Source organism: Pipistrellus hanaki (genome assembly GCF_964339955.1).
Source record: "Pipistrellus hanaki genome assembly, chromosome: 7".
NCBI lineage: Eukaryota > Metazoa > Chordata > Mammalia > Chiroptera > Vespertilionidae > Pipistrellus > Pipistrellus hanaki.
The window spans coordinates 51,961,486-51,984,446 of NC_140509.1; the positions used below are offsets into that span (position 1 = coordinate 51,961,486).

Consider the following 22,961-nt stretch of genomic DNA (forward strand, 5'->3'; position numbering starts at 1 on the left):
ATGTCCTTGGGTGTTGACTTATTTTTTTTAAAGTGAGTCACATGATTTTGTGAAAAACCAGGTCACTGTGACACCCCATAGTTTGTTAATCATTTTATTTTATTGTCCACACAACCTTTGGAATAACCATACCATTCCCTATATGTATGTCCAATGTGGTCCTGGGAATTGGCTTGAGCCTCTATCCACTGTCAGGACTGGGACTCCCAAGTCCGTTCCCTTAGCTAGCTCATGTGGCTCATGCTCTTCTTTGGTAAACATTCTAGAGTTCTGTTCCTTGGCAATGCTTTCTGGGTTACTGCCTTCACTATTTTCCTGGGTTGGCACATTCCTTTGCATCTCCAGCCACAATGTGTTCCTGATCTTTGTTGTACTGGCCACACAATGAAAAACAGAGATGTGATACACTGTTCTCTTTTTTATCTCTTTTTGGTCTACAATATAACACTTACTACTAAATGATTCCACCTGCTACTGAAAAGTCCCCTTTTTGAGGGCAGGCACCAGATCTATCTCGTTCATTTCCCTATTTCCAGGACACTTCCTGGCACATCGTAAGTTCAATAATATTTGTTCAATGACTGTTCCAAGTCCCACTCAATGATTGACAAGAGAGTATTTAAATGATAAATTTGTCTTTAAAATGTCCTTTCTGGCGGGCTTCTGACCCAGGCAAGATGCATATAGATTTGTCTCTCCTTGTCCCTGCTAGGTAAGTACAACTATAAACCCTGGAATTAGTGAAAGAGGCAACCATAGGAGGGCTCTGAAAAGGAAAGGCAGGTTGGCTAGGGACCCAAACCCAGAGGAACAACACATTGGCGGGTTATCTTACGATCCTCCCTACCCAGCAACAGAAGGCATCCTAGATCCATGTCTTTCGAACCCAAACCTAGTGGCAGAAGACATACCAGGTGGGCTCTTCTCTCCCTGGGTCAAATGGAAATCCCACCAAAAACTCCAGGAAGACCAGGGGCCCTGCCAAGGGGAACCGAGCAGAAGCTCCTCTGACAACAAGTGGCCCTGAGGGAATACTCTCCATCCTTGTCAGCAGACTTCCTTTTCCAACCCAGAGGCACAGAGGTGTGGTCTAAGACAGTGGTCGGCAAACTCATTAGTCAACAGAGCCAAAAATATCAACAGTACAACCATTGAAATTTCTGTTGAGAGCCTAATTTTTTAAACTTAAACTTCTCCTAATGCCACTTCTTCAAAATAGACTTGCCCAGGCCGTGGTATTTTGTGGAAGAGCCACACTCAAGGGGCCAAAGAGCTGCATGTGGCTCGCGAGCTGCAGTTTGCAGACCATAGTTCTAGGAAAATGGCTTTCAACCCCATAGGTTTCAACAGCAGGGATCAGTGAAAGCCCCAGTGCTTCTAGAGCAGTGGTTCTCAACCTTTCTAATGCCGCTACCCTTTAATACAGTTTATTTGTTGTGGTGACCTCCAACCATAAAATTATTTTTGTTGCTTTTTCATAACTGTAATTTTGCTACTGTTAATGAATCGTATTGTAAATATAGTGACCCACAGGTTGAGAACCGCTAGCAGGGTCGCCTAAGACCATCAGAAAACATAGATATTTACATTACGATTCATAATAGTAGCAAAATTACAGTTGTGAAGTAGCAACGAAAACAATTTTATGGTTGGGGTTCACCACAACATGAGGAACTTTTTTAAAAAAATGTATATTTTATTGATTTTTTTTTTTTTTTTACAGAGAGGAAGAGAAAGGGATAGAGAGTTAGAAACATTGATCAGCTGCCTCCTGCACACCTCCTGCTGGAGATGTTCCCACAACCAAGGTACCTGCCCTTGATCAGAATCAAACCAGGGACCTTTCAGTTCGCAGGCCAACGTTCTATTCACTGAGCCAAACCGGTTAGAATATGAGGAACTGTATTAAAGGATCTCAGCATTAGAAAGGTTGAGAACCACTGCTCAGGAACAAAGTAGACCAAAATAGTACTGCAAAGACTGAAAATTAAATTGTCATTGGAACCATGGCCTACAAGTAGACCAGGACCTGCATGCTAAACATAAACAGAGTAGAGTGACTGCTTGCTAAAATAGAAGACTAGAATTTCCTAATTGCCCAGCATACAACGAAATCACCTAAGAGCCAGGAAAATCACAACTTGAATTAGAAAAGACAATGAAATGACACCAACACTGAGATGAATCTGACAAGGATTTTAGAGTAGCCATCATAAAAAATGCTTCAACAAGCAATTATGAATTCCCTTGCAGTAAATTCATAAAAATCTCAGCAAATAAACAGAAATTAAGGAAAAACCAAATGGAAAATAGAAAACTGAAAACGACAATAACCAAAAATAAAAATCACTGGTGTGCTAAATTGTAGAGTGGCGATGACAGGATAGAATCAGTGAACGTGAGAACAGATAAGTCACCGAATCTGAAGAACAGAAAAAAAAAAAAATAGACTGAAATAATATCCATTTTCCTGGTGATCAACTAGAATCTCTCTCTTGCTATGAGGTGAGCTGTTTTCCTTCTTGATGCGTTAATCCACACCTCCTTCCTCCACAGAGCTTGGCTGGATTTCATCTCCCCTTTTTGTCTTAATGTCAATATCACAGGGACCTACCTGTCAGTCCCTAAAGCTTTACTCAAGGGTTCTGGGACTCTAAGTAAAAAGGAAATTTTGTAACTGCCTTGAGCTTCGCATTGGGTAGATTACTACCCAGTGTCTCTCTCTGCATCCTTCTATGGACCATACATCAGATGTTTCTTATAGTTCACCATATAAGTACCGCGCACTAACCGATTGAGCCACTGGAGCTTATAGTTCACCATATAAAATAGCATGGGCCTGTCCCATCAGGACTCAGAAGCACAGAGTCCTAGCTGGAATCTACTTATGACAATCCTTTGAGCACCAGAAGAACTTAGCTCTGTATGTTTCAGAAGTAAATATTTAAACCTAAAGATACAACCTTTGATGAACATAAAAGTATAAATTAGTTAGATGCTCATTATATAAAGTGAAAAACATACAAAAAGATATATAAAAGATATGTATCTTTTTGAGTACAAGTCACATTCCTTTTCTAGTAAATCTTAACTTTTAATCAATGACCCTTAACCTCTGGTTTTCTTTGCTGTCCTCAAAAAGAACAGAAGTCTTCCACTTCTGGTATTCTCACCCTTTTCAAAGTTATATTTGCTGCTTCAATTTGTATGGTTTACTTTGGAAGGGTTTCAACATCTAAAGCCTTGTTTTAGCTCTGTTTCAGCTGCTTTGTAACGTTAGGTTTTCAGAGCTTAGGCTGGCTGGAAGTCTGCTGTTAACTAATTAGCTCTGGCTAATTACATGCAGGGCTATCTATGCCTGAATCCACCATAATCTCTAGGACCTAAATTCTTGGCACTCCCCTTACATGTCAGATTTGGCTCCCTTTGGTCATGAAGCTTGGCTGCTAAAGCCCCTCCGTTATGTCTCCTGTCAGGCCAGGAGAATAACAGAGAAAAACAGGGACTCAAATCACAAAATGTGACCTCTGCCACCCACTTCCTCCTCCAAACTCATGATAAACTCATTATAGACACACACACACACACACACACACACACACAGCAACACGTGCTTATCCTGTTTAAGAGGAGGTACTGTTCAGGGAGTTGGCAGCAACCACACTTAACCATCTCCCAGTTAAGTCTCTCTTACCATCTGACCCACTGGGTTTGTATTTGTAATACTTCCCATATTATTTTTCCTGAGTTTAAATGCTACCTTAAGAACCTTCTTTCTGTGTGTCCAAGAGCAAACCATTTAACACCCACCTCTCAACCAAGTCTGAGTTTATCTACTTATAAAATAAGATTTATATTAGTACCTACATCATGATCCTGTGATAAGGATCAACTTTGTAACAGTGCCTGGAACAGAGTAAGCACTTGACAAATGCATCTGGAATAAAATAATAATAATAATAATAATAATAATAATAATGATAATAATAATAATAATAATAAAAAATAAGACCTGGAATAGCCACAGCAATCCTGAGGGAAAAAAAAAAAAGAACAAATTTGGAGGGATCACAATAACAGATATCAAGCTATATTACCAAGCCACAGTTCTCAAAACTGCCTGCTATTGGCACAACAACAGACATATAGACCAATGGAACAGAACAGAGAACCCAGAAATTGACCTAAGCCATTATACTCAATTAACATTAGACAAAAGAGGCAAGAGCATACAATGGAGTTGAGACAGTCTCTTCAATAAATGGTGCTGGAAAATTTCGTCAAATACATGCAAAAAAAAAAAAAAAAAATGAAACTAGATCACCAACTTACACCATACACAAAACCAAACTCACAATGGCTAAAAGACTTAAATGTAAGACGGGAAACCTTACAAAGTCTTACAAATATCCTATAAGACTCCATAGGCAGCAAAATAGCGGGCATATTTTGTAGCAATATCTTTACAGACACAGCTCCTAAGGCAATAGAGTCTAAGGATAAAATAAACAAATGAGACTACATCAAAATAAAAAGCTTCTGCACAGCAAAAGAAACCATCAACAAAACAACAAGAAAGCTCACTTCATGGGAGAACATATTTGCCAATGATATTTCCGATAAGGGTTTAATCTCCAACATTTATAGGGAACTCATACAACTTTACAAAAGGAAGATAAACAATCCAATCAAAAAATGGGCAAAGGATCTAAAAAGACACTTTTTGAAAGAGGACATACAGAAGGCCCATAGATATATGAAAACATGTTCAAAGCCACTAATCATCAGAGAGATGCAAATCAAAACAACAATGAGGTACCATCTCATACCTGTCAGAATGGCTATCACCAACAAACGACAAGTGCTGGAGAGGATGTGGAGAAAAAGGAACCCTCTTTCACTGCTGGTGGGAATGCAGACTGGTGCAGCCATTGTGGAAGACAGTATGCAGTTCCTCAAAAAGTTAAAAATGGAACTCCCATTTGACCCAGCAATACCAAGAAACCAGAAACACCAATCAGAAAGGATATATGTACCCCTATGTTCATAGCAGCACAATTTAGCTAAGATTTGGAAACTGCCCAAGTGTCCATCAGCAGATTAAAAAACTGTGGTACTTTTACACAATGGAATAGTATGCTACTATTAAAAAAAAAAAAAAAAAAAAAAAAAGGAAATTTTACCATTTACAACAGCATGGATGGAACTGGAGAGCATTATGCTAAGTGAAATAAGCCAGTTGGAGAAAGATAAACATCACATGCTCTCACTCATATGTGGGATATAATGATCAACATAATTTGATAAATAAGAATAGATCCAGAGACAAATGGTGGTGTGGGGGGGTAGAGAGTAACCAAAGCATTTGTCTGCATGCATATTAGCATACCAAATGGACACAGACACTGGGATGGTGAGGGCTTGCCCAGGGTGGGAATGGCTGGGAGGGGGTCAATTGGGATAAAAGAAGACATATGTAAAAGTTTAGACAATAAAAAAAGGTTCAGTCCAGGAACACACATAATGTGTATACTTGTATCTGTAGCATATTATCCCAATAGAGGGTTCACTGGGCCATAGAGTATATCTATAATTTTTAAATCTATTATTTTTATTGATTTCAGAGAAGAAGGAGAAATAGAAATATCAGTGATGAAAGAGAATCACTGATTGGCTGTCTCCTGCATGTCCCCTCCCCCTTGGGGATCAAGCCTACATATGCCCTGACTGGAAATTTAACCATGACCTCCTGTTCATATGCTGGGGCTCAAGCCATGTCGGACGGGCTATTTATAATTTTAATATTTCACCAAATTGCCCTCTCTAAACTTTGTGCCAGTTCTGTACCTTAAAGCAGTATAGGAAAGTAGCCGTTTACCCACAGCCTTCCAAGAGAAGGCTGTTAAACTTTAGGATTTTTAAGTCTGATAGGCAGCACAGGTTTGTTATAATTTTAATGAATGTTAAACTTTCTGCCCATTTTTCACTCTTGTCTTCTACATGTGAGAGAGGTCAATAGATTCCTTAATTATGGATGATAGGGGTTGCTTTATAAACTTTTAATTTCAATAAGCACACAGTAGTCAAAAACAAGCATTTGTGACTGGAGGGGTTTTGTTTTTTTTAACTATAATAAATGGGGGGTAGGGGTGGGGGGAGGAACCATCAATGTGGATCTAGTCAGTTCTCTGCAGTCAGTTCATTTTCCTGCAAAGAAGCAAAATCATCTGATTTTAACTGATAGGTTATGAGTTAAATCTCCCAAAGATATTGATGACCTAGCCCCCAGTACCTGAGGATATGACCTTATTTGGAAACTAAGTCTTTAAAGATGATCAAGATGGTCATTAGGATGAGCTTTAGAAAACAAACACTATGACTTCCTCATTCTTAAGCTGTGTTTTAAAAAATGGTTTTAGAGCAGGAAAATAAATGTAATATATAAAGACCCAATTTTTCAATAGTATAACACTCAATATTTGTAACTCATAAGAGAAATGCTGTGTTGTCTGGGACTTACTTTCATATTCTTTGGTCATAAAAATAGGGGTGAAAGTGAGATATAATACACTGCATTATATATTTTCCAAAAATCTTGTTAATTATTTGCTTTAAAATGTAATCAGGGTGCATTCCCATATACTAATTAAAAAGCTAAATTTCTTTCCCACCCACTATGCACCCAGCATTGTTGTAGGCACTGGAGATACTGAGAATAAGATATTCCCTGCTCTTTTAGGGAGTAATTGTTAGATATAGTTTCAAGAGTAAAGCAAACTACCACCATGGTCCCAGGTAGAAAGATAACTTTTTTGAAAAATTACCAAGAGCCATATAGTACAAATGATAAATTCATATGCCTTTAACTTTCTCTTGTGGCTTTTCACCTACTTCTAATTATGCTAATATATTCTATCAAAGTTCATATCTTCCTTGCCCAGCACCTGATATAAAATATGATATAAAATAATAGTTAGTCCCATTTTTATAATGTCCAATTTTTCATTTTTGTGACAGCAGCATGATGCCATGAGGATAATTAGTTTGAAATAAAAAAGAAAAATGACATCTTGATTATTTGGGATACCAACTCTAGGTTATGTCTTCATCTGTTTTGATTTTTATTTTCTGTTTATAATTCTTCTCAGGACTTTAAACAGTATTACATCAATATATCAAAAGTTTTATAAAACACCTGAAAGACAGTTATTGAAAAAAAAACAAAACAAAGTTCATTCTGTATATATGATGATATATAAGCTCCACTCATAAATAAAAAATCAGTATAATGCTTTTAAGTTAAAGCATATCATATTTCAGATGATATATAATGAATTGCTGTTTTTCATTTCTTGTGATCAATGTCTACATTCTTTCCCACTAAATTATATGTGGAATCATAATGGAGAGTATGTACCACTGTAAACAAATCAATTGCAATCGATACAATGGTTATAACTAAGAATTGTAAGTAAAAGATTTTCTATACTACTCAATGGGGAATTTAAGAAATTCTTTGAATCTTACAGTCAGTCTCATTGTACACAGGCTCAATAGAAAGTCGGACAGTCATCTAGGGAATCCATCAAAGGTAGCCAATCTGGCAAGTTCTATGGGATCACAATGGGATTTTGCTTCTGATCAGTTTGGCTGCGCTCATCTCACTTGTGTGTTTTTTCTAGACCATGGGTATCTCTAACAGGTGAGCTGCTTTCCTAATCCAATCCAGGAATTCAAAGGAAGGATATGGTCATCATTATTCAGCAATGATTTAATATGCCTTTTAATCATTAATAATCAGGCTAGCTGGCCTTATATTAGTTGTATTTAAAGTTTTCTACCTGTAATTTGTTATGCCATATATATGGCATATACATACATACTAGAGAAATATATATATATGTTTTATATGTTAAAACAATAACATATATATTGAATATACCTGGGGTTTCATTTGCTGAAATATTTAATTCCTTTAACCAGTTCCAATGAACAGTCCATATTTGAACAGACCAGATCATAGATTAGAAGTCTATGTTTGGTCAACAATGGTTGACCAGGGCTGTTGGCTCTGTGGGATAAAGAGAAACTCTGAGTGACAAGAATGAACTACGAAACCAGTAGGTAGGAAATACTCGGGAGAGAAGGCAGTGGCATTTAAGGAAGATACACCAAAATAACGGGGTTCGGTATACACATATATCACAGTATCTTTGTCCACAGATCTTCTGGCAGTTCGAGAGAGAATGTCTTCCATTTGAGGTGGAATGTTTTATTGTTTAGGAAAGTACAATGTAGAACAAAACAAACAAACAAAAAAAGAACTCAGCTGACAGTAGGTTTTCCAAACCTCCCATACTGGCTACGATGCTCGGCATTGATTATCTCTTGGTACCTCCAGAACGTGTATTCGTGAAGGAGAAAATGACCCGGTACCTTCTCACAGTGTCGCTCCCGCTTCCCGCAAGGCGCACGCACCCTAGGGACCGCCAGCCGGGATCCTTCCTCCAGGAACCCGCAGCGCGCGGCACCCCCCGAGGAGAGACAAGCTCCCCCGCCAGCTGCCTCCGCGGGAGCAGCGGCCGTGCGCGCCCCCGCCCGCGCGAGCACGCGCCTCCGGGTCGGAGGACGGCGGCGCGCGCCCCCGGCAGCCCGCGGGGAGAGCTCGGCCCCCGCCGCGCGCACGCGCGCACGCCCGGCGCCGGAATGAATGGAAAGTCCAATCTCGCGCGCTCGGCGCCGGCAGCCAATGACGCAGCGGGAGCGGCCGCGGCGGCGGGCAGGTGTGCGCGTGTCGCCGCCTGACGCAGGGCGCGAGTCGAGCTGCCGGGTGTCGCCGCCGCTCCCCGCGGCCCCCCAGCCGGCCCGACCCCACCTCCTCCTCCCCCCGCCCCCGCCACGCCCCGCCACCCGCCGGGCTGCGGCGGCGGCGACCGCGGGTTCCGCGTGCGGCCACCGATCGCCGCCCTCCCCGACCCCGCCGCGCCGCGTCCCCCCGCGGCTCACAATGTGCTGACCCTCCCGGCCGCGCCGCACGCGCTCCGGGGCCCGGCGGCCGCGCTCCCCCTGGAAGGGACCGGCCGCAGGCCCCTTCCTCCGTCCCGCTCCCCTCCCGGACCCCGGGCTGAACGCTACCCGCGTCCTCGCACCCCGACCCCCGCTCACACCCGGGCTAGCGGGCGACCATGCGGCCCTGCAGGTAAGCAGCGCGCCCCGCGGCCCGGCCTGCGGGCACGTGAGCAGCGTCGAGGGGCGCTCGGTGCCGGGGAGCCGGCGGCGAGGCGGGGGCGCGCCCCGGAGCGGGAGGACAGGGCCCGGCGCGCCCCGGAGGGGACAGGGCTCGCGGCCGGTGGCCGTTCGGACGCGGGACCCCGTCCCTCCCTCGCCGGCCCTGATGGATGGCCCGCGAGGTGTCCCCGAGATGCGGGCGGGCGATGTACTTCCGGGTTCACACCTTTCTCGCCCGGCTCCGCGCCGCCGGGTCCGCGCGCCTGGTGCGGGCGAGGCATCCCGGCCTCGTGTGCGCGGCCGGCCGGGGTGGCCGCGGCAGCCCCGTCGGGCGGCCGGCGGGCTGGGAGCGGGAGGACCGGGCGGGGGGAGGAGGAGCGGGGCCGGCGGCTGGGGCGATGGCGAGGCGGGCGGGGGTCCCGGCGGCGGCGGCGGCGGCGGGGTCGCGCGGCCGGAGCGCGCTGCTCGCACCCGCGGGCCCGCGTCGCCAGGGGGCGCCGCACCTGTCCTCCCCGCACCCCGCCCGCCCCACCGCCGAGCCGCTTTGTGGCCGGCGGGCGTCGGGGATCCTTGTGGCTTCGGTGTCGGGGGTGCACATTCGTGGATTAAAATGAAGCGTTCGCGGGGGACGGAGAAAAACGCACTAGGGTTTTAGGTCGCTTCTGCAAAGGAAGCAACCGGAGAAGCAGCGATGCCTCTGCAGGAGCACTGACTGCCGCCTGGAGCCCGGGGTGCGGGTGCCTTGCGAGGAGGCTTTGTGCTCCAGGAACTTTGCTTTAAGTTGCACGCTGGGGAACATTGAGCGCTCTCGAGTAATCCCGGGCAGTATGCATTTCATGTCCTCACTGCGGGAATTCCTCAAATGTAAGTAATAGTAAGGCCGCCATTTTGGATTGCTTCACGTAACAGACAGGTCTTGGGAGCCTGCGTTTCCTCCGGTTCCTTTCTGCTCGCTCTCTGCACGCGTTTCCACCCACAGGTTTTTGTGGGGGGGTTTTCAGGGTGCTAGGTATTGGTGCGGTTCACAACACTCAAGCATCCAGTGAGGATTTTTGTACAATCGTTAATACCAGGGGAAAATAAATTACGTTGGTGTTTATATTTATTTCTTGGCCACAAATACTGTGGAACTTAACATGGCATGTGCCGGGATTAGAAGATGTGTAACATTGTTGGCAGAAGATGATTGAGAGTGTTTTCGCCTCGTGTCGTTTTTTGTGCCCGTTTATATTTAGCTAGGTGGTAATGCAAAAACGCTTTTTTTTTATTTTTTATTTTTATAAAATGCATCTGTTGGTAAGTCAAATGGTTAAGTTCAAGAATCATTGTTAAAATATCACAATTGAATTTTTATAAGAAGGTTTTGGGAAAACTTTAAAATTGAATTTTTGGAAACAAGCCAGTTAATGTAATTTTGAATATGCAAATTTGGTTGTTTTAAAATGTATGCTATTTAGGGTTTTGGGGGGATTCTTTTGGCCGTGGTTTTGCACAGATTTGATAGAGTAGTCATAAATTAACAGAATTGTAATGATCAGTATTTCCTTTAGATTAATTATTAGACTTTTGTCCATTTGGGGGACATTTCTTCCCAAATTCTTTATCTCTGAATGTATGAAATAGAACAATCTGGTATGTCTAAATTTCTTCAAGAGCTTTGGAAATTAAACTGACACAGGCCTCTTTCTAGTACTTGGAGGTGAGGTGAAGATACTACAATGAATAAAATACTTCATTTAACTTTGCCATTTTATAAATAGAATCAACTAATCATTGCTTGATAATCACATGTCAAGAATTTAAGGATCTGAGTAAATTTGTAGTACATATTATTAGAACTATTTTAGGTATTTTTAATAGATCTGGAACCAAATGATTCAAAGATCAATTTTCATTAATCCTTGTCAAATTGTAGTGTCTTATTATATGTCTATGCCAAACTTCTTTCAGGAACAATGAAAAATTTATTGTGAAATTAATAAGTACTTAAATAATTCTGGGTTATGAGAAAGATACTGTCAATTGTACTTCTTTGTAAGTGAAGGAGATTGGATTTTAATTTAAAGTATGTTGCACATGTAAATTCTAAAAAACCACCAGAATTTTAGTAAATATAGTGGATTTAAGGGTGTGTTTTTTTTTTTTTACCCATTTATTCCCAAGAAAAGAAGATTAAACATATCTTATCTGTCTGATATTTGGTAATGTTTGGTATCTGATCATGTCATTTTGGGGGGGGAGGGGAGTATTTGAAATACTGCTATCATAATTAACAAACCATGATTAAGGGAAACTTAAGTTATTAAATAAAACATGCATAACAGCTGCCTGTCGGGTATAGCACTGATATCTCTTTAAAATAATTGAAGTGTTATTTATAACTACTGAATTTGGGGACTGTAAATGATCTTTAAACTAGAGTTGAGTTGATTCAAAAAGGAAAGTGGACATTCAAAGATGAATCTGTTTAGAAGTAATTAAAACTGTTGAGTATAAATGAACATTACAAATTTTGGGTCACTTAAAAGAATTTTCTTATTTGGTAATTAAGAATCTAATTTTCTTTTAAAATAGTATAGCCCATAAGTGCCCAGAGTTTTTATATTTAAATGCTTTAGAACCTGTATCTTATTTTCTTGCCTCCTAAAGTGACATTTTCTTTCCAAATAAGTACTGTTTTCAATGAACCACAAGGTAAAAAAGAATTTCTAGCTTGCCAAGCAAAACAATGAAATTTTTTCACATCAAAAATTAAGATTTATTTATATGAGCGTATTTAGGAATATATGAAATATAGAAACACATTAATTTGAGAAACTGGACCATAATATACAGACTTGGATTTATCTGACAGTGACTCTATGAAGTCGCTGACCATAGTGCTGAACCAAGACAGCCATATTGGTCACTGTTAAATCTGACTGAAAAACCACACAGAAATTGTAGAGGTTCAAGTAACATCATCACTGTAAGAAATATATACATATATCTCATATATACTTTTTAATGTATTCTTTTTACCCAGCTGGGTTGGATTCAATCAGAAACTGTGATAGAGAAATATTATTCCTGACTGTATAACATTGATTTTGAATACTGTCAGTTTAATCAATGAAATCAATGCTAGATATTTTCTCTTTCTTTGAAAGCTGCTACTTGCAAAGGAAGACAAGATTTTAAAAACAACTTAAGCAACTAATGAGTTCTTACAAAAAGCAGAATTTTAGTTGATACCACAATAAGGTTGAGTATGAATTTGATATTTGCAATTTTTGATTCAGGTTTAGTCTGGCACTATCCAAACCATCATCAAAACGTGTTACCAAAATTAATCAAATTAGAAATAACTCATGAAATAAATTCTACCTGGAAACTATAATAACATATGTAATTTTCTAAATAGAAATATATACCAGTACATTTTGACATTATAATGGTCTTAGTACTTTGGGCAAATTTTCTATTGTTTGAAGCAGGACAAACACCAGGCTGTCACTTCCTACAATATTTCTAAATTGAACACTGATATGAAACCATCATAGAAATTACCTGCAAAAGAATGCCATGATACATTTAATATCTCAGTAAAAAGTGCTATTTTAGAAATAGAACTTTGACATTATTTTCCTAAAAATAGAATGGGTTGATATGCAGGATCATCAAATTAAAGGTCAAAGGTGACCAACCAGGACAAAGGGCATGCAGCTCATTTTCAAGCAATCAGTTTCCAGTTTTGTCATGGCTGAACAAAAGCTTAATTATATAGAAAAAAGGGCATACTGTTGTATGACCAGTTGTAATGATGGAAAAACATGTTTTAAATTTTCTAGATGCTTTTAAATTAGTATTTCTCTTACAGATAGTGGAAATGCAAAAGCCAAATGCTTTTATATTTTCAAACATTCCTTTTACATTTTTTTATACTCTGCAAAAACATTTCAACTAATATATCCTATATTGAGTAAATTAAAAACAGGCTTTTCATAGATTAAAAATTTTAGAAAACCTGTAAATTATGCTCTATTTTTTTTTTTTTTTTGCATTAACCTCTTGGTATAATCTCTGCTAATTAATGTCCTATTGTTTTATTTAATATTATACTTACTACACCATTAGATTGCTGGCAGTGACATAAAGATTAGCAGTCTTTAAAACATCTCTTGATTACATAGAGGTTTTCAAGTTTAATTGGAATCCTTTTTTCCCCCCACCATACCAAGAGAGTACATTAAAGTTTCTATCTTTAAAGTTATGGTGGGCCTTCAAAATATGGGATTATCTTTTTAAACTGAAATTTTGCCATTATTTTGGCTCTAATTTAAAATCAAAATTTGTTATTTAAAGTGACCTTTTCAATTATTCAGCTGTGATCTTTTTTTTTATGGAACTATTTAATACTGTGGAAAATACAAACTATTGCCTTCACTGAACCAACTGTGCTATAGCTCAACTGTGTTACAACTTTCACATTTAAGTTAAAGAATTGTTCTTACCAGTTAACTATTGTGCTATACTCAGTGCCTTTAAACAATTTTAGACAATGTGTCAATTGACTTAATATTCATTGAAGTTTATTTTCTAAAATAAATTATTTTCTACCACACTTAATTGAAGAGTATTCTAGATCTGCCAATATCTTATATGAAACCACTAAAATTTCAATTTGAAAGTGGTTGAGAAAGTTAAACTCATCTATGTAATTTAGCAATATTAGAGATACTAGCCTCTAATTTTAGCTTAACTGTTTATATATTATAATTTAATTCATAATTATAAAAATATAGTTTTGAAATATTTTTCTTAAGTTATATAAATTTTTCTTTCTCTCAAGAAAATGTTCAAAATATTTCACCAAATGTGAAGTTTCCTGTTTTAACACTCCAGGACTTATGATTTTTCAATTGTATAAAGTCCCATGTAAATATATTTAAAGTAGATCATTTTTTAAAAATTGTCTGTACCTGTATATATTTAAAGGTAGAGTATTTCAGTTATAGGTAAAATTACAGTAGAATGTTCAGTTGAATTACACAATCTATCCTGATTTTGCTTATGCAGCATTTGAATTCTGTTGACTAATTCACAAAAAGTAATTACAGTGAAGGGTTTTAATACATAGTAAACATTTCTTTAGAGGACAGTGTAAAGGGGGGGGGGAGATTAACCAAAGATCTTATATGCATATATGCATTACCTATGGATACTGAAAACAGGGATGTGAAGGCTTGGTGGGTTAGGAATAGAATAGGGTGGAAGCTGGTAATGGGGGGGAGGGGGAAGGAGACATCTGTAATACTCTCAACAAAGATTTAAAAAACACATTAATTTCAATATTGAACTCCAACATTTAATATTTTAGGTAATGTGTTGATGTTATATTTGTTATAGTAATCTAAGTAAGTATTATGCTTTAGGTTTCTATCTGGTGTTTATATAGGATGTTTGCTCTATGATTTTAAGTAGAGTTATTCAAAAACTTTTACCCTAATTATTCTTCTAGGAAGGAAAAGTTACATTGGTGTTTACTTTTCAAATAATGTATTTACTTCGATCATAATTGTCATATTGTAAATAGACTAAAATTTTTGTTATAAACCATAAAGTGAATGTTTTCGTAGTAAACTATAATGTATCTTATACTTACATTATTTTAGAAAATACTGATAATGAGAAACTAAAGTTGTTTTCTATAGCATTTTTTAAATGTTGAGAAATTATAATGATGAGAATAAATGAAATAATTTTCCTTTTATATTGGTAAATATTCTTGATTACTAAATCATTCTTGAAAATTTAAAGTAACTTGCATATTAATATTAGAGAGGAAGATTAACATGATGGAAATGGAATTGAAATAAAGTTCTGAGTAACATGTTATAGTAGTGTTTTTACTTATTATTCAATTCTCTGGGCTCAACAGCTTAATTGGCAATTTTTTTTTTTTAAAGGAGTGTATAATTTGTAGTAGTAATCATTTTCCTTTATATTGAATAGTTACAATAGTAGATTAACAATATGTCAAGTACTTGAGAAAAATATTCTTATATATTGTAGTAGTAAGTATGAAGTCTAAGAGTATTTGTAATAGTGTTCATCAGTTAGGCAATTTTACAACAGTAAGTACATATACTTTAAATAAAATTCTTGAAATCACATTATATGCAAATGTTTTGTATTTATAATAGTCAAACAATTAAGTACCTAGCACATTCTCTTTTTAAAAAAGATGCTTTTTAAGAAAATGTACACAAATTAATTTATTTCATAGTAAGCTATTCTACAGATGGTTTAGCCAGGTTCAAAAACACATTAACTACTTATTGATTCATTTAAAAATGTGTATTAAACCCCAAAGAATGCCAAGATTAAAATGATGTGCTAAATCTATACAATCCCTGCCAACATAGAGCATAAAATCCATGTGGAGAGACAACATTTTCCTGGGTTTATTATAGTCAATTTCAGTACAGTATTAGATGGTAAAAGCAATGTACTTAGTGTGTAACAATAAGAAAAATAGATTGAAGTGGAGATAAAAATGAATAGGTATTTCTAGTGAAGGGTCAGAGAAGTATATTCTAGCATATCACAATTTTAATTAAATTTTTGTTTTTTAATATTTACTCCAAAGTATAGTATTAAATAAATACAGGCATGTATAAAACTACAAATAGCTGTGTTTTTTTATTATTATTCATCCATTTAAGGAATTATTTTAATTCTTTTATTGTTATTTTATTTCTAGTAGTCACCTATAATAAGAATATGAACATTTAATATAAATATTTTATGTAACATTTACCTATCTCATCTTATTATAATTGTTCAGTAAATATTGGATGGAGTATAATATTCATATTTAAACTTAATTCTTTACTAACTTATTTTTGAAAAATTTTGTACCATTAACATCAGGGAACTATATCAATTAATGTCTATGTTATAATTCCATCTTTTCCTTTGGAAGGAGATATTCAAACTATAAAAAACAAAACAAAACACTATCATATCTAAGTTTGGACAGTGAAAAATGTGAACATCTTTATCATTCCAAATGATTGCCTTTTTTAAAACTCAGCTCATAGAGTTCTTAAATAACATCATGCCATTTGATTTTTACTTTTAAAGCTACCATTTATAATAATTTATATGAATTAAAATTTTATCAAACTTTATCGATTGCTTTTCTGTATCTTTAGAATATGTTGTTTTGAACTTTTCTGTAAATATAAGTAGAGAAAATTAAGCATGGACTGTGGGCTATTAGAATAAAGAAAACATGACCTATGGTTTTGCAAAAATTATGTGTACATAATATTTAAATAAAGCCCTGCAGAAACATAGTGTGCAAAGTAAAACTTAATATAGCCCAATCTAAAGGAAAGTTCTATTTCAAATGTTTTAATGAATTTTATTAACATTAGGGTCTGTCATCATCTTCTGTCTTTAGGTTGTAAACACAGGATTTAATGTAGAGTTTCATGTCCTTTTGTTCACATTCTTTCTTCCTCTATTCACATTCTACTCAGTGGAATTGTCATCCGTTATAAGAAGAATCTTGGGTCAACATTCAAAATAACTTTGAACTTGGAAAATCCTCCATTTGGGCTTTTTTATTTTATTTTAATCCTTACCTGAGGATATGTTTATTGTTTTTAGAGAAAGAGGAAAGGTGAGAAACATCAATGTGAGAGAGGAAACATCGATTGGTTGCCTCCTATCTATGCGCTGACTGGGGATCGATCAAACCTGCAACTTTTTGGTGCATGGGATGATGCTCCATCCAAACTGAGCCACATCTACCAGGGCTCCATTTAGTTTTGAGAAAAAAATTAAATTGCACTTACAGAACTTACACATAATGGCTTATTTTGTGAGTAGATATGACATGTAAAACTTAGTTTAAGGGAACAAAGACAACCCTGGGTGATAGCAGGTGAATGGATGCATGTTCAAACAGATCTATTTTCCAAACTTTAGTAACTAACTTGAGGATAAAAATGATAATTCAATGGCTATCAGGAGTTTGTTTTCCAATTGCTATACTCCATTACTGAGTAAACTCTTTACTGCAAGTGTTACTGTGTTGTGACATATGCTAGCAGATATATTAGATATTTCAGAAGGTATTCGTATTTTTTAAATAAGAACTGTTGCTTTTTAAAATCTGGGTTAATGAGAATTAATTAAATGTACTTAATGATTAAATGAATTACTACTAAAATAATTTTTTCACAAAGGATATTTGAATGTAACAGAGAGAGACCTAATGTCAATGTTGTAGTACCACAGTTAGATTCTCATGGTTTATCTTCTATCTAAAGCATATCTGAAGGGAATAAATAAGTTCATCAAGAAGCACAATATTGTAGGTTAGGTTGATTCTTAAGTGTTAGTAAAAAAAAAAAAAAAAAAAAAAAAAAAAGGGATTCTTACCCAGCCACCATGGTTCAGTATTTGAGCATGGACCTATGAAGCAGGAGCTCTTGGTTAGATTCCCATCAGGAAACATGCCCAGGTTGCAGGCTAGATCCACTGTAGGGGGCTTGCAGGAGACAGTGGATCAATGGTTTTTCTTTCATCATTGATGTTTCTATCTCTCCTCTCCCTTTCTCTCTGAAATCAATAAAAAAATATTTTTAAATGGGATTCTTGAATTACAATGTAATATGAAATATTTTAAAAATGTAATTGCATTGTTGATGAAATCAGGATATTTGACATCTTAATGGTCTTGTTTAAAATGTTTTTTAAACCAGTGTCCTTTAATAGTAATAAAAGGCGTAAGTGTAGGCATACACTTGTATGCCAATTGGTTATCTACCTAATATTGCTAGGTGAGTCTTAAATTTGACTTCACAGAGTCAAAACCTAGGCATTTTATTGCTTTCTAATGAGCCATTAAGCTGATGAAGAGGCAATTGGATAGGCAATTAATGTAGTTCTAACTTGAGTTTTCTGGTTTTAGGTTCTTCAGAAGATGATGAGGTCATTCAACCAGTTTTCATCAGCCCCAGGTGAGTCTATTTTTCCCCCCAAATAAATAATTTATTTAACTTATGTTTGAAAAGATCGCTAGAGGCATATAAGAAACTTGACAGCCTTCAGAAACTCACTTTGGCAAGATGGGTACCATATTCCACTGTACTCCAACTAACTCTGTCCTGGAAACTGATATTCCCACCAGTATGCAGGGATGAAATATCCTCATTAACTGCTTTTCCTCCTGATTTTAGCAGCGTTGGATTTTGTGGGTTTTTACATAACTTAGGCAAAATAAATAATTATATGCTTATGTAGCTGAATGAAGATTATTTGTAGCTTGTTCATTTTTGAAACACCCATAGGCTGAATTAATTTAAAGATAGAGAGTTGGTACTGTTTTCAAATAAGTTACCATAACATAGAACATTTTTTCAGAGAATTAGGGAATTTCACTAGTCTAGGAAAGGCTCCATTTATTGTGATTTTCATGAACTTGTGTCATATTTGTTTCTTATTATACTGCAAGAATGAGGCATTTGAACTTTTAACACTTTAAACCTGGACTTATTTTGGTATATATATTTTCATTTATTTAGGTGTATATAAACCTGGATTTTGGGTACATAACTATTTTCCAAAATTACTGAAATTCACTTAAAACTTATAACACTATTTTTGGCTCTGATGAAATTAATATCTTGGCTCTATTGACTGATATTACTATGAAAATACATTTAAAAGCTATGATATAACAAAGTTTCTGATCATTAAATAAGTTTAAGTAAAAAGACGTTATTCTGTTATTAAATAGCTTATCAAATTTAAGATTGTAGGTAGCACGAGGAAAATGGTAGGGATCAAAAAGTTTAATGAGGAAACCACTGATAGGCATTGCCATTTGACAAACACTTTCCTTTTTTCTAGAGTGAATCCTTTGACATGGAGATGATGCTCTAATGAGTATCATGAAAAAGAAGATTCTGAAAAGTTGCTACAATATTTTAATTTACCAGCTAGTTTCTGATAACTGTAGACTGTGGTTTTTCTGTGGGGGGCAAACTGGAGACAAGCCAGATAACCTTTTTCTTTTCTGTTGGGAAACAATGTTAACACCAATGTGTTAAGTGACTGCAATAAAGTTTCATGTCTGTGTTTCCTTGCGATTAAAAAGGGGTTGTTTGGGAGAGGATCCACTTTCACCGAAAAGAGTGCTTATTTCCAGGGATTACATTTAAACTGAAATGCTTGAACATCTATTGGCCCAGTCTCTCCTCACTTTGCAAATGAAGTCACTGAGGCCAGAGAATCTTAGTAATTAGTAAGGTCAGCAAGTGGGACCAGAACTCTGGCTTCCAGTTTCTGGCTGGATGTTCTTTCTCCACAGATTTGCTTCCCACACAAGCATCTTTAAAACCTGATTTCTTCCCACTCCCCTCATCTTTTATTCCCCTCCTGTTCTTTCCTTCCCATGTTCCACACACCTGACCCCTTCTCCCAAAGAAAGCCAAAGTGGAAATGTTAAAATAAATACCTGGAAAACAGTTCATTCTCTTATTTCATCTATTTCTTTTGATGACATTAAGTTATAATAAACTTTCACTCATTGCCTTGGAGGGGAAAGAATACTTATTTACATTCTTTAGTGTCATTTATACAGACAGAATATTTACCGCAAAACTATGTTTAAATTATGAAGCATACAGATTCAACTGGTACAGATGAAAAATAATGGCTCATTTTTCATATAAAACAAGAAGCTTCCTTTGTGCTATTCTGGGCAAAATAATGGAGAGCTTATTACAAAATGATTTTTCTAACCTATTTCTGCCCTCATTAAAATCATGTAAGAAAAATGTTTTGGTTATTTTTTCCTTTTCATTGGGGGAGTGTGGTAATGAAACAGGATTTTCTTTTTCTGTGTCAATTGTTTTAAGGAAACTTTTTACAAAATGGATGCCCCTAAAATAATGTCCTTTTTCTGAATTAATTTTATTGCTACAAATACATAGCCAAAACATAGCTGGTCAAAGAGAAGGAAACATTTGCAAATGTTTCTTTTTTGAAGTGTTGAAAGCAATTTGGAAAATTTAAAGTATGTGCTAATAGTTTCCTTTATTTCCATAATTTTATTTAATTATACCTGGGGAAATATGTGTTAAGATATTTAAGAAAATTTTTTTTTAGAGATTTACAACTATGTAAAAATTCTCAAGAGGGAAGAATTTTGTTAAAAGCCAGAGAATTTTCCTTCCAGATTTGGAAATTAAATAAAAGGGAATTTTGCTTTTTGAAAACAAAAAACATAATGCCCCCCCCCCCCCCCCATATTCTGAAGTGCCTTTATTATAAGATCAAGGCACCCAGGGGAGTACTCCTTTCATTTGATTCCGTATTGTTAAGAATTTTAAGAAAGTTATTTGCTTAGTAGTTCGCTGAGATCTCCATGGGAAGGAATCGGGAACAGTTTGCCCGACGTGCAGCTTTGGAGCTGGGAAACCACAGTCGCCGAGGCCAGAGAGCAGGTTCCCTAAAACCGCCCCCGGCCGCCCCCTCGCCGGTCGGAGGGCTTTCTCTGACCCTGCAAAGGTGCCGGCGCTGTTTTCGCGGCTGCCCTACGGCACCGGCGCCAGGAGTCTGGCGACCTTTCCCTTCTAGGCGCTGCCGGGGTGGGTGGTGATTGGGGGGGGGGGGGGGGTGTGAGGCGGGGAGAGTACGGTGTTAGTGGCCCTTTTCTGGGGTTCTGATTCCTTCCCCTTTGACCTCCCTTATCTTAGATTTCCGAGACTGATAACTCCCAGATAAATAGGCATCACATTATACATACTGCATCTGGAAATGCAGTAAAAGTAGTAGGCTGTGCCAAGGGTTGCCTTCCACGGTGGTAAAGGCAATGGTTTCCTTTGTTTGGTATTCTTGGCGGGTGGGGGGAGGGGGGAGAGAGGAACACATGTAAAAATCCATTCATTAGTGAGAAATCATTAGCCTTCGGAAGGGTCCCACTTCTAAAGAGGAGGTGGTGATGTGCTGAATCAAGGGGAAGGTGACGAGAAAAAGGAAAGGAAGTGTCGGGGAGGATGGAGGTGGAGGGAAAGGGCCGCTCGGCTGGCCCGGGGGTCTCGGCGGCCCTGGGGCGCGAACTGCGCGTGAAATCGCTGAGCTGCGGACCAGCCCTGGGGCTGCAGACCCCGCTCGGCTCCTCTACCGGGAGAAGAGCCCCGGTGGAGCCGCTCCCGGCAGTTTTGTTACAGCCCCTCCTCTTCGTTTTAAGGACCTAAGCCTTGTTTCTGCTTTGATAAAAGTTACTCATTGCTTATGGGAAAACAACGACGGTGGGCTGTGGCACCTCTTCTGGCTCCTTGCCTTGCACGGTTGGAATTAAAAACAAAACTAAACAAACAAACAAACAAAAAAAAACGACCAAGAACATGTGCACTTTGCTTTTTTTTTTTTTTTTAATGTAGAAGCCTTAGATTGTGGTACCCGATGGGCACATGATAGGTTATTTACTTCATTTTTACCCCCAGTGCGTTAAAAATCTATGTAATCTATTTGAACTCATTTTTTAAAAAGATATTTTGGAAGAACTATGATAAATCAACTTACGGAAACATTTGGCTTTCACGAGTATAAAACATGCGTTTTGAGTCAAGCACAGGTCTTTCTGGCACTAAAATCAAGTAGGAAATGAGAAAAATATTAAAACCAGAAGACTTCAGGAAGGTGACAAATTGGAAAGCATTCTAAGGAGATTCATAGGACCATTTTATGTGAAAGACGCTTTCTCTGAGCTTAAAGAGATTATGTTCAGTTTTATAAAAGGATCTTAGGCTCAAAAGACAAGGGTGTGGGAAAGAAAAGACCAATCTATGTAAAAGATAGTGCCATATCCCTGAAATGGGGACATTTGCTCAGTGTCTGTCTGTTCACTTTTCTCCCCAATTTCCTTCCCCCTTCCTTCTCCCTCTCTTCCCTCCCTTCTCTCCCCCTTTCTTTTACCCACCCCCCAGGTATGTAAATGCAGTTGCCTTAAATTCTTTGTGAATGAACATTAGAGGATTTCTCAGAGTTCCCAGTTGGAAAAAGCCTTCTAACACAACTTGAAAGGCTGATGTCCCTCTCAGGAAATGAATGAGTCGATAACCTCTGACACCAGTGACCAGTCCAGTGAACGCTACCTTAATTCCACTAATACTGGAGGCCCCCAATCAGGCAAGACTGACTCTCCTATCATACTGTGTGGTTGAGTTATGCTATTTCACACGTGTAAGCTGTGTATTGGGTAGGTTTGAATTTCATCTAATTTAACAATAAATAAGGATTCAGAATCCACCTATGGTTTCTGATTTTATTAAACTTTTCTAATTAAGACAAACTTACAGATAAAATAGGGGGTACTATAAATGTATGTTATTGACAACTAAACTGTACTGGCTTGTGAATTTTATGACAATTGGTTTTACGTGAATAATAGCTTTCCCCCTCAATTTACATGCATACTTTTCCAGATTATTTTTGTTACCCAGATGTTGATTTTTTTAAAAAGTAAACCTGTCATTTAAACTATTTTTAAAAGGTACATAACTTTGTTATGTTAGTATTTTCTATTTTGTATCACGTGAAATGTTTAACCTGGAATGAATGCCCTTGTTAAAGTTACTTCATTATAGGTCAATGTAATCAATTGCTTTTTTTTTAATTAAAATAATGCCTAGTAAATGTTTTGTTAACAAATAATTTTTTTGAGAGCT

The 22,961-nt window shown here is 37.8% G+C and overlaps 1 protein-coding gene across 3 annotated transcripts in view; it reads left to right on the top strand.

Moving 5' to 3' along the window:
• Nucleotides 1-9,077: 9,077 nt before the first annotated feature.
• Nucleotides 9,078-22,961, top strand: part of LIN28B (lin-28 homolog B) — a gene marked incomplete at its 3' end in the record, with an annotated part of 76,926 nt that continues 63,042 nt past the window's right edge. The window contains exons 1-3 of one of the 3 annotated variants that reach the window (XR_014795586.1): nt 9,116-9,199; nt 18,197-18,245; nt 19,138-19,365. Coding sequence is in view for 1 of the 3 variants with exons in the window: in XM_084890569.1 (XP_084746695.1) it covers nt 18,209-18,245 (37 nt within the window). Of the gene's footprint in view, nt 9,200-9,765; nt 10,093-18,196; nt 18,246-19,137; nt 19,366-22,961 lie in introns of those variants that run through there. The other 2 variants (XR_014795587.1, XM_084890569.1) reach the window with 2 other exon arrangements.